At 38.3% G+C, this 12,910-nt stretch overlaps 1 protein-coding gene across 1 annotated transcript in view; it reads right to left on the bottom strand.

The window, feature by feature from the left end:
- LOC139731760 (talin-1-like) overlaps positions 1 to 12,910 on the bottom strand; it is a 181,785-nt gene that overhangs the window by 18,272 nt on the left and 150,603 nt on the right. Inside the window, exons 49-54 of the mRNA XM_071642640.1 lie at positions 12,097 to 12,245; positions 6,936 to 7,052; positions 5,730 to 5,915; positions 4,961 to 5,065; positions 3,605 to 3,710; positions 1,994 to 2,118 (exon numbers count right to left, since the gene is read on the bottom strand). Coding sequence (XP_071498741.1) covers positions 1,994 to 2,118; positions 3,605 to 3,710; positions 4,961 to 5,065; positions 5,730 to 5,915; positions 6,936 to 7,052; positions 12,097 to 12,245 — 788 coding nt within the window. The remainder of the gene's footprint in view (positions 1 to 1,993; positions 2,119 to 3,604; positions 3,711 to 4,960; positions 5,066 to 5,729; positions 5,916 to 6,935; positions 7,053 to 12,096; positions 12,246 to 12,910) is intronic.

Here is a 12,910-nt window from a genome sequence, read left to right on the forward strand (position 1 = left end):
CTTTTAACTTTTTTCATCTCAAGTGTAACAGATGTAGAAACAAAATTTCTGGCATATATTTGGTTAAAATATATTTTATCTTGAATAAATCTTTTCATCTCTTACATAAATATCACATAATGGTTTAAAAAAAAAATTATCTGCACATCACTGCAAAGTGTTCAGTTTTTGCTGCTCAAGTGCTAGCAGTGCCTACTGAGGTTAGGCAAAGTCAAGAAATATCTGTTCAAAACCTCATCTATAAAAATAATTATTATATCTTTACATGGAAAAACAGAAAAACAACAACTAATGAATGCAGGTGGTAGTGCTACACATGACATGCACACTATTGAATTTTACACACGCACCAAAAAAAAAAACAAAAAAAAAGACTCCATAAAAATAACTGTTTCATACATCACACACAAGCGCTGAGACATTACATCAGAGTAATAAAAGTACAACTATAAAACTGATACATCAGGATGCAGAGTACAACCATCTTAAAATGTCTTTGTATGCTTTAAGATACAACTTTTAAATCACAACACTGGGTAAATTTCTTCATTCTTCAACTATGATGCCATGTCAGTCTTACTGGTGATGGTATAAATTTATCTAAAGTGTACTCTGACCTCTTCGAAACTTCCCCATTACATAGAAATCACCACCAAAAACTTGTGAGTATGATCTGAAACATCTTTCCAATGAACCCTTAAGAAGATAAGAATGCAAATAACAATAAGCACTAAACAGTAACGAGGCATTATCACACAATCAATGCAGTAGAATCTCTCCGTGCAAAGAACTAGCTTTTAGCAAGTACATACACACACACACACATACACACACACACACGCACTCTGTTCAGGCAGAAAGACATGCATGCACAAAGTCTTACATGCACAAAGATGTTGAAATTCTGCGTACACATACAGCACACCCAGAGATAAACACACATGTATACAACACAGTCATATCAAAGAAGGATGCACGCGACTGCGGGGAATATGATGATGTCATCATAAAATGAGGGCAGGAGAACAAAGCCAGGGATCACGAACAAAAGTGAAGATCTGTTCTCAATTTGGGCCCCACTGGGTGACACAAACAAGGGGGGGGGGGTTCGGTTTGAAATCATACTCGCTCTCAATCCTTCTCTCCCTCTCTTTATATATCGATCTACCTCTGTCTGTCCGTCTGTCTGTCTGTCTCTCTCTCAATATATCTATCTTTTCCTCTATCTCTCTCTTACCAGCTTTCTACCTACACGTGTACATTGTATCTATTTCTTTATGTATATCTATGATGTATCTTCTCTATCTATCTATCTATCTCTTTTATTATCTTTGTACATATCTATCAGTCTCACTCTCTCTCACTCTCTCTCTCTCTTTTCTGCTTTTTCTTACTTAGAAAATAATTTGAATTGATGAATTATCTCAAAGAGCTTGTATAGTTGTAATTTCAATTTGTTGAGAGTTGAGGTGACAAGTAAAAATTTGGCATTATGTTTCGCTTCAGACACACTGGGTGTTTTCTTCACCTTTTTCAACCCTTTGTTATTTCCTTTTGCACCAGCCTATTAAACTCTGTATCTTATCTTGCACAATAATACGCTGGACAAAGGTCTCTGTCTCACTTTCGAATTTGCTAGACTTTGTTCTCTCTGTAATTATTGCCAGATAAAGAAAAAAAAAGTGTGAAAAAAAAGAGATTTACAATGTTTTAAGAAGCAACAGCAAAACAATTGAAAAATAAGGGGTCATCTTTTTACCTTTCGCTGGTTACAAGGGTAAAATTTGTGGGTCCTTCCCAAAATTTCCCATCTTTGTCTGTACATGTAATTCCGTGAAAAGGTTTCGCCACCACACGAATGCTAACATAGTCTTTATATTATGATAAGCTTGTGCGAGCATGAAAATGAGAGACACGGGGAGGAAGGGGGAAGGGGGAAAGGGATGGAGGGGGAAGGGGAGGGGAGAGAAAAAAATGATGCAGGTTGACTCACCCTAGCACCTTGGCGGGGTTTCAGCTGGGCCAGTTTCCTTGCAGCGGCCTCAATGGCATTGGCTGCACTAAGCAGCTCGTTCTCGGCAATGACGTTGGGGTCATCCGGGTTCACCCAATCGGCACCTGAGAAAATGGAAGCACAGGAAAAAAAAAATGTTGAACATGTCTCTTACACTCTGTAATCGCTGCTAGCAACCACGCTGCACCTAATGTCAAATGCATTTTTGTAGTGCTTTTGAGAGGGTTCCTCAAAAGAAGTAGGGATTTTGACTTTGATTCAACAAAAAACCCAAAACTTGAGTTTTCACCGAAGGGCAAAGGTGCCACCTGTTTACTTTGGTCATTCTTCTTCAAACTTTCTGTCACACTGGTCAAGTGCTGTGCACTAGACATGTAACAAGAAGAGGGGGAAAAAAAAGATTCCCTCAAGCTTCTAAAAACAGATATTGTGCATACTGATCATGAGGACAACAGTGTCCAAATCATTAATTCTTTATAGTTTATCATCTACACAAGTTGTCAGCAGAAACAGGTCTCACCTTGTGATCATCAGAGATAAGAACTAACAGGGAATAACAAAAACAAAACAAAAAACACCTCAATGCATATACTAACATCAATACAAAAAACACCTCAATGCATATACTTACATGAATGCATAAAAGAATATGAAAAACACTACTTAATGAACAGAAAACTCAAAGAGCTCTTTAATACATGGCATATTCCCTACTATCAGCAGAGACTCACTGGGATTTATAAGATATGTTTTTTTTAAACAGTGGTGGTAACAGTGGAGATGATGGAAATGATGATTGGTAATGGTGACTGTGGTAATGGTGGGGATTGATAGAAATGGTATTGGTGGGTAGTATGTAGTTATGGTGGAGAATGAAATAGCAGTGAAGTAAAAAGCATTAGGAAGGGAGAACAAAGGAATATATTACGCATAAGCTGGAATGCTTTCTGGGAAGTGGAGAGTTAGCACTGACAGTGCTGGTTGGAAATATTGTAGGCCTATCCAGTGACCAGGGTAATAATAGTTCATGTATGCGCCATGAGCACACTACAGAGTGGATTTGGCACAATCCAAGTCAAATATTTTATCATTATTATTACCTCCGACAAGGGAGGAGGTTATGTTTTCATTGGCATTGATTTGTTTGCTTGTTAGTTTGTTTGTTTGTTTGTTGGTTGGTTTGTTGTCTGCAGGCAAAATGACTCAAAAAGTTGTGGACGGATTAGGATGGAACTTGCAGGAAAAGTTGATAATGGCACAAGGAACAGATGATTAAAACTTGGTAGTGATCTGGTAATTTTTATCAATCTTTAAAAAGTTTTTTTTTCTTTTTGCGGATAGGACAATGAATTTGGGAGTTCAAGACCTGCGCATTTGAGGTTTGCATATTTATGTGCTCTCAAGCGTATGCTCTGCTCGGGTGAGGCGCCGCACAGCTGGAAGCAGATGACGTAAACAAAAGGCTCCTTTACTGGGAAATTGGACGATTTTCAGCTCGTGTGTTTGGGTGGAGATTAGCTGCAAGACAGAAGTCTGCACTCTCAAACAGCTTTTCTTGTTACTAAGGAGGGAGATCATAGGGATGCTTACCCTTGAGTTGCTCAGCCACCTGCACCAGCTCACTGACGGTTTGGGCCACCCGCTTGGAGTGCTGCAGTAGCCTCTGCTTACCCTCTGGCAGTGGCTTTTGGATGTTCTGTAGGGACACAGGGCAAATATGGACATAAGAGTCATTTAAAGGGATCATACAGTTATGGTTGCAACCTAATTTCAGGTTTCTAACATTTTTTTTTTTTTTGGTGAGATAATGAGAAAACTCTTATAAAATGTGAAAGAGCATGTAATTCTATGAGGAATTCCACGTTTATTTGATGAAAATTGGTTTTGAAATGGCTGAGATATCAAAAAAGAGCAATTCAAATAAAGTTTGGGACCCACACTTTATTATGATCGTTTTGTTTTACTTTGTTTTTGGATGTTTCAGTCATTCCAAACCCGATTTTTGTCAAATGAACTTTGAATTCCTCTTAAAGTGGTATGTTCTGTACTACATCATAAGTGTTTTCTTGGTATCTCGCAAAAAGTTAAAAGTCCAATTCTCATCTTCACCAATACTGTACCATCCCTTTAAACACACCCGCCTTCACTAACATTTGCATTGCTACGCTTACCATCAATTTCTCAACTGTACAAAATGAATCAGTTCCATTTCAGAACACTACTGCAGCCCATACATAGATATATATTGAATCTGGTGCAACCAGAGTTTGTAGATAAATTAGAATTAATAAATCAAAACAAAACAAAAAATTGTAAAAATGCATGTTGCCTACAAAACTTAAGGAAACATTTACAAGATGGATATAAGGAACATTTACAGAGAACACTTTCAGGGACTGATTTTGTTACAACACGCATTACCCATAGACACCTGCCCGAGTATACTTGGGACTCGTCCTCAATGGGTTAACAGTAGTAACCTCCACTGTAAATTCTGTCAAGGAGATTGCTATTTGGTATCAGACAATCATGTGTCAATGGGTGTAAGCAGGGAATTGTAGTGATTCATGACTCCCACTTCCCTCTCCATCTTCACACAGAAAAATCTTCATGCAACATGCAAGAGGAGTTTTGTTACAAACAGGATTTTACACCACAGAGTATTCATTTCTTCTTGTTTCTGAATGTAAGGGATACATGTACCAATAAGCTGCAACTGTGTACCATCTGATTGATTCTAAAGTTGGAAGGGACTTATTACCTACAACCTGTAATACGTCAATACTACTGTAGTCTACAAAGCAACTATGGACAAAGCCACCCCATTCCCCCAAACAAACAAACAAACAAACAAACAAACAAACAAACAAACAAACAAACAAGCAAACAACTAAACAACCACCCAAACTTGACTGTAATGTAACTTGGTTTGCGGGGGAAACTCACCGTGTGGACCTGCTCGAGCAAGCAGCGGAAGGCATCGGCGCACTGGTGGCCCGACATCAGGCAGCGATTTCTTACCTCCGCGGTTTCGGCAGTGGGTGCTGCCCTCTGTAGGCAGATGGAGGAGAAGAAGAACAGACGTTTTAGTCCCAGGATATGAAACATATTGACCAAAGCCACAGCAAGAAGCCTGACACTGCCACTATGACCATCCTCCCTCAAAGATTATACATGTACCAGTTGGGCATATCCTGAGGGCAAGTTCTAGTCTCCAATCGCTGTGTATAAAATATCCTCTACATGGAATATGACTACACCAAACTGTAGCTACAAACGATAGTTCAATGAGTTATACAAATAGTGAGCCTCGCATCCAGAATTGCCCCCACCCCCCAAAAGAAGAACAATGTGATCCAAATATTACTACCCTCTGAAAACCTTTACACCAACCTCAAACCAATAAGATTAGCGTATGACCTTAGTTGAAACATTTGACATTATTTTATTTCTCATTACCCGATTAAGGTTTTGATTGGCTTAACTGCCTTCTTAAAATAGAACCTTTTATCCAAAGGCAATATCGACTCACAAAAAAAGGATGTTTTTGAAATGTAATCTCTAAAGAGATGGTGACAAGTATGAAGTATGAACGTACGTACATGAAGCTAAACACATCAACTGCAACATTACACTCACAACAGCAATCTGACACCTGACAGTACATTTAAAACAGAACGGCTGATTGTTTGAAATCTTATCACTCCATTTTTACCCTGCACGTGTCGAGCATTTCAAAGATGGCCTGGCGAGAGATGTTGGAAGCCTGGATGACGTCGTCCTGGCGGCAGGAGTTCCCGGCTCCCACGGCCTTGGCCGTTGCCAGGGTAACCTGTTTGGTGCTACGGATGAGTTCCTCCGGCGTGGCCTTGGCATCAGCAGCTGGGGGTGTGTCAAGTATCTGAACGAGGGTGAGGAAGCATATGTAATACCGTGACAGATAGAGGGACAGAACGAAAGATTTGCAACTGTACTGTACAGTACATCCCCCCAAAAAAATTACACTCAGATTTTCACATTGATAACATCCAATATGATTGAACTGTCTAAATGCTACTTCAAGGTCTTAGAATATAACATCTTAGCTCTATTTTGCAGAAAACCCCCATTCAATCTGGTTAAGCGGTCACAGAGAAATGTGGATCATTGTAAAACATGTCATGAGTCTGATTCTTCCATGTTTAGCATTTCGATGCTCTTGTGTGTGAACACAGTACACAAAACTTGGAGGGAAGAGATTCCTGACATCCTCTACGAAATTCCTAATTTCTCTTTGACCACTGAAGCAAATTGAATGGGTTTTCTGTAAAATATGGGCAATGAGTTATAGATTCATACCCTAAATTTGTATTTAGATTGATTCACTATTTTTAAAGATATTATTGCGGAGCTCCCGTTGCAATTTTTTTGGGACATACGGTATTGGACTTGTGTATGCTTCACAACAATGTCAAAATTAGTCGCATCACGTGAAACCTCAGAATGAATGAAAGATTGGGAAACAGAAGGAATTGAGGGGTATCACAACTGGGGATTCCTGGACAATTACCACTACTTTTTGTACCGCTTTTTCATTTCAGTGAGCTTTCACCATCAATTCTCCTGTGTGAGGATGTACGTATCACAACTTCAGATGCTCAACAATTTTGTCGCAGTGATCTAGATTTATCTCGCACGCATATCATTAGCCAATTCAATGATTCATAAAAATCTTAATATTTTGATATATTCAAGCCATCATGAAACTACTGTTATACAATCATACAACTTGTACCATTGCTCCCACTGAAAAGAAAAAAAAAAAAGAAGATTTCTATCATCAGCACATATTGACTGAGAGCAAAGAGCACTGAAAACAAAAACAAGACAAGAAACAAACAAAAACATAACAGTACGTAGCTGATGAATGGATTTAACATACCCGAGCCTCTTGCACGATGGCATCAATGGTGGCCTCTAGTGCCCTTGTGCCTCGGGTTGCTTCGTCCTCAACGCTCTTCACCGTCTTGAGGAGCGACGTAACGTTGGTGACCATCATCTGTGGACGAGAGAAATAAAAGACTTTCTCTGTTTCAAACCTTGTCTGCATTTCATCACTCCACCAACAAGCTGTTTCCCTGACCACTGTGGTCAACTTTTGTTTCTTTGAAATGCTTCTTGTTCATCTAGGTTATAGTCTCAAAACTCTCCACATCTTTAATATCACACATGTCAAGTATCAAACAAGTATCTTTCCATAAACTCTGCAAAGGATATGACAGAGCAATTGAGTGCATCCAAAGCTATGTCAAATTGATCGCACAAATCCCCGAGACATTATTTCTTACAGTCTTTTGATGTGGTAAACAAATATAACTCTTCTGTTATTTGTCCCAGTTTTTTACAAGAATTAACTGCTCAGCTTTTTTCATGTTTCATGACAGACAAATATCTTGCCAGAATGAATTTCATCTTGATTGCATACTGGGTTTATCCATTCATTATCCAATGCATGATGTGTAGCAGGGAATAATTTTCAAACTCAAATTTGATTAGCAATTTCAGCTGATGAAAAATATCTTCAATGATATCCTGTACACTTCTATGTAAGAAAACTGCTACACAAAAGTTAGTTTGTGTAGCAGTGGTGTAAAAATGCATAGCAAATTGCTACGCGATACCAGGAAAATTATTTCCTGTGTAGACAAAAGATCAATATACAGTGTACATGTATCAAATTGTTTTCAGAATGTCAGATGAATATGCATGAAGGCAGAGCAAATCAGTGTTGAGGGTATCATACCAGGCAGAACCACACTTATTCCTTGTCATCTTATAAGATGTCAACTGCGAGACATACAAGACTGTATATGTACAAAGCTTACAGAATTTGATGTGTCCTTACAAGTCTTTGCTGGCTTCAGCTAATTATCACTTTGCATGTGAAAGCGGCACACCATCAACAGTCAGACATTACATTTCTGAAATACATTCCACATTGTACATCTAGATGGTCCAATATCACACACCTAATGAATGCTTTGTTGAAAGAGGCAAAGACAGTTGTCTGCACACTGGCATATCGTCCCTGGGGTGACAAGATCTCATACCTCAACTGGCGTCTGGCATTCAAAACGCTCTTTGCTCAATTTTGAATATCAAAAATACTGATTGGAGTTTTAAAACACTACAATTATGAGTGTAACCTAAAACAATGTTTCTACATTATCTAATGTTAACACTGACATTTTTGGCAAAAATGTTATGAAAATTGAAAGTTTTTGCATTCTCCTGAAAATTCATGATTTTTGAGATACAAGGTCTCAACACCCCAGGGACAACACATCCATGAATGACAACAATCTACAAGTAATACTTCATACAACCACTGACTGACACACAAGATTTTGCAGCTATTCAAGGCAGAGTTTGGAAGATGGTGATGACAGTGAAGTTTACAAGCGTCAACAAGGTTTAGGCTATACAGGACTGACGCCATAACTTGTCATCAAAAGAAGGCTTTACACCTATCAAACACTAATAAAGCTGTTTATAGCACAATATTCTGGACTTAACCTCTCTCGCACACCTAACATGAATTCTTTTAAATCACATACATGTAAGCATGAATTTAAAAAAAAACACCCCCCCCCCAAAAAAAAAAGGAAAAAAAACCTCCTTGCACATTTTTTTTTTCCAATGGTGATGTCCACAACCACAAATCTCTTGATGCCATCCACAGACGACCACAATCGGGTTTGAAAAGCCCGCAAAACACCACAGACTACGCAGGCAATGCTCACTATTGCAAAGTCGAACATCCGGCAATGCTTGCCAAAGTCTACCCCAATTGATCATCCGTTGGCGTAGGAGTGCCATATCCTCAGAGCAATCATTTTCTAACGTCATTGGCATGGAACATGAACAGGCTGCTAAAAGTAATACCAGTGCTAATAATACCCCCCCCCCCCCCCCTCCCCATTACTATTTGGATGTTATGCCAGTCCATGACAGTAATAATTTCCTGATGATCATTAAAACCATTAAAAATAATCAAGGAAAGCATTGTTTGTCCGAGAAAGAAATGCGTTTCAATTGACTCACATGACTTCAGTTGATCTTCATCGTATCACAAAAAGAAAGAAAGAAAAAAAAAATTGAATTAACATATCATCATGAACCAGCCCCACATCACTTGGGATGATTCCAAAATGGCTCCCATGAACTGTGCAGATCAGACAGAAGAACCAGTAAAGTTCAAAGCATTAGGATGATACTATAAGAGACAGGCTAATAACACTTCTAAATTACCCAAGTCAAGACATTCCTTCCCACTAAACGCACATGATGCGCTTTCTTCTGTGTTGTTGGTGTGGTTTTTTTTAATTGACCTCTCCCATATAAGTACTTCATGAGCACAGTGCAGCAGGATGTTAAAAGCCAATCCCTGATGCGAATGTATCATGACATGATACACATCAGTCTACTGCTGTAGCATGCATTGCAAATAGAAAGACCAATGCAACTATCCTTTGTTTACTCCATATTTTCAAAACCACCTGAACTTTAAAAAAAAAAAAACACACAGCTAATTTACAAAGATACAGCACTGAAACACAAGAAAGTATAAATATCCTTGACGAATAAAAGAGATGATTTCACGAAACATAAATGAAGCAGCTGACATCCCTTTGTTTTTTGATAAATATGTTAGGAATCTTGAGGCAAAGGATAGAGAGAGAAACCAAACATGACATGTGACATACGTAGAAAAAGAGATGATTCGACAAAATGTTATTTGTCAGAATGATTTTTAGAACACGCACAACTCATTGGGCCTGACAGAAGTCTCCTGATACAAGAACAAGCTTTAAATGCTGACAACTGACTGCAAACTATCTACCATGGGTATCTAAAAGACAAACTCAGTCATGATAACACATTTTTATGGCCCCCGAATAACAAAGAATGTCCCTCCAGAATGTTATCTACGAGGAAATCCTTTCATCTAAAACAAAAGATTTAAAATGGCAAAGATGTGCAGGTTCACAAACTGCCCACATAATACTATGCAGTAATATTCTTTGAATGAATGGATGCATTCTAAAGTGATACAATGGAATGCTGATATTGTGAAAAGAGAAAGCAATGACCGGCTTTTACTGAGACATTTTTCTTTTCTCTTTTTTTTTCTTTTTTCGTTGAGTGGGTCTTTTTTTGCAAGATTCAACCACAGCTTACCTCATAAATAACCTCAGATTTTGTCTGAAATTAAAGAACACAAATCAAATCAGATATCCCATGATAGTGAAGCATCGCACATAATACTCTATGCCATGTTTGAACTGATGGCGGGATGGTTCAAGTACCTCTGCAAATCTAATCCTCGATATCTGCTTGTGTTTTGTATGACTAAACCTTTAATCCCAGCATTTAGCAAGTTTCCCTACACAATTTATATACAAATTAAGTGTTTTTTTTTTGTGTTTTTTTTTTTTGTTTTTTTTTTTTTTTGGGGGGGGGTGTTTTTTGTTTTTTTGTTTGTTTGTTGTTGTTGTTGTTGGTTTTTTTTGGGGGGGGGGTAATTCTAGGCTGTGACCTTGTCTGTAAACACTTGGCCTTCACAAATTGCCCTTCATCTCAGTAATTAATTTTTCTACACAATTTATTCATGAATTGGGTTTAATAGGAAAAAAAAAATAGGCCATGATGGTTGACACTTGACCTGTACACATTGCAAATCTCAGGTACTAACTTTCCTGTAGTAGTTATAAAGAAAGCAGCAGGTTTAATATGAACCTTATACATTCAAAATTGTCTTTTGAAACAGTCCAGAAATCAACACTGTGGTAAACAAACTTTGACCTCTAGGCATAATTTGAACTTTACATCCAAAACTGTTTTCAGAAACGGCCCAGAAATCCACATTATGATAAGCAACCTTTGACCTTTCACCCCTGATGGACGCCCTCACAAAATTTTGTCTAAGATCTAATCAGACAGTCGCCTAATTATGCTCCTTCCTTGCACATATCCTCCTTGATTTAAATTCAAGTTATATGAATAGATGTAGTTTCTAGTGTAAACAAAAAAGGGGCATGGACATATATCTTCAAACAACAGACATATGACTAAAAAATGGCCAAGCCGCTATGGCATATTAAGAGCAATGTCTGCTACATGGTATGCAATGCAGTGGCATGAGCTCATATCTTTTTTTGTATTTGTTTTTCATAAAACATGCATTTCACTTCTTCAGCTTCAGAACTTATTTAGTAGAACTAGGCTTTAGACAAGCAAACAGGAGAACACATTCTTTTGGGTGCTGGTTCAATGTCAAGAGCCCCTCACCCTCCAGACGTCTGCTTAATTAAAACATAGTGCATTTTGATAGTAATGCTGCAGCGTTCTATGCTAAATTAAGAAAAATCGTTCTGCTTGAAGAGATACATGTACACTTTGTACATTTCTTCTTCAACAAAAAATAAACCAGCATTAATAACATTAGAGCAGTCATGGCAACTCAAAGAAACACATCTGTATCCCCATCAAAAAAAGAAAATAAAAAGAAATGAAATCTGTTGATAGTAACAACATTAAAGGGATGGTACAGTATTGGTGGAGATGAGAATTGGGCTTTTAACTTTTTGCGAGATACCAAGAAAACTCTTATGATATAGTGCAGAGCATACCATGTTAAGAGGAATTTGATGTTTATTTGATGAAAATCGGGTTTGGAATGACTGAAACATCCAAAAACAGAGTAAAACAAAGCGATCGTAACAAAGTATGGGTTCAACACTTTATTAGAATTGCACTTTTTTGGATATCTCAGCCATTTCAAAACCAATTTTTATCAAATAAGCATTGAATTCCACATAGAATTACATGTTCATTCATATTTCATAAGAGGTTTCTCATTATCTCACCAAAAAAATGTTAGAAACCTGAAATTAGGTCTCAACCAAAACTATACGATCCTTTTAAAATGTGGACAGGCAGATGAGCAGAAGATATTCCTTCCTCAACTTGGCAACACCAGTTTTACTTTCCGGGCAATGTGCAAGCGCAAAGACCAGAGAAATTAGAGGGATCCCTCTCACCTTGGCGGAGTTCTTGAGCGGGACTACGGTGGGGTCGTTGCCAGGCTTCCCGGCAGCCATCTTGGTGGACGTGATGAGGTCTCCGAGAGCCGACGCCACGTCCTTGACCGCGTTGATGAGGAGAACTTGGCCGTCTGGATCGTCTCCACCTGTATCAAGACCAAGTAAGAAATTTGTTCAGAAAGTGATTTACTGTTATTCTGTGTGTACGTGTGTGTGTGTTTTTTTGTTACCTCTGCCAAGGGAGGATGTTATGTTTTCGTTACCGTTGCTTTGGTTTTTTTATTATCATTGTGTGTTTGTGTGTTTGTCCTTGTGCAAAATAACTCAAAAAGTAGTTAACGGATTTGGATGAAACTTGCAGGAAAGGTTTAGAATGATATAGGTAACAGATGATTAAATTTTGGAAGTGATCCGAGAATTTTTGGGGAATTTATGAAGGATTTTTTTTTATTTTTACAGGAAGGGTCAATGAACTTGGGAGTTCAGGCTGCAAAGTGCGCGCTCTAGTTTCTGCTAGGGCGAGGCACGCCGTGCAGCTGAGGGTTTATAACAAACAAAGGTTTCTATATTGGAAAATCGGGCGACTTTCAGCACTTACATTGGTGGAAATGAGCTGCATGCTTGGCGGAGGCCTGCGCTCTCTGAGTGCCACTCTTGTTTTGTTTTGTTTTGTTTTGTTTTTTTACTATCTTAATAATCAGCAAAAACTGCACGAGGTGTGTCATTTTTTTTTTTTTGGGGGGGGGGGGGAGAATCTATGCACAATTACTGTTGATGTTTGAAAAACAAACTAATACCAAAATTGGTATCA

This window comes from Diadema antillarum, unplaced genomic scaffold, assembly GCF_040938485.1.
Source record: "Diadema antillarum isolate AM-2024a unplaced genomic scaffold, OU_Dant_1.0 seq00000384_RagTag, whole genome shotgun sequence".
Classification (NCBI taxonomy): Eukaryota; Metazoa; Echinodermata; class Echinoidea; order Diadematoida; family Diadematidae; genus Diadema; species Diadema antillarum.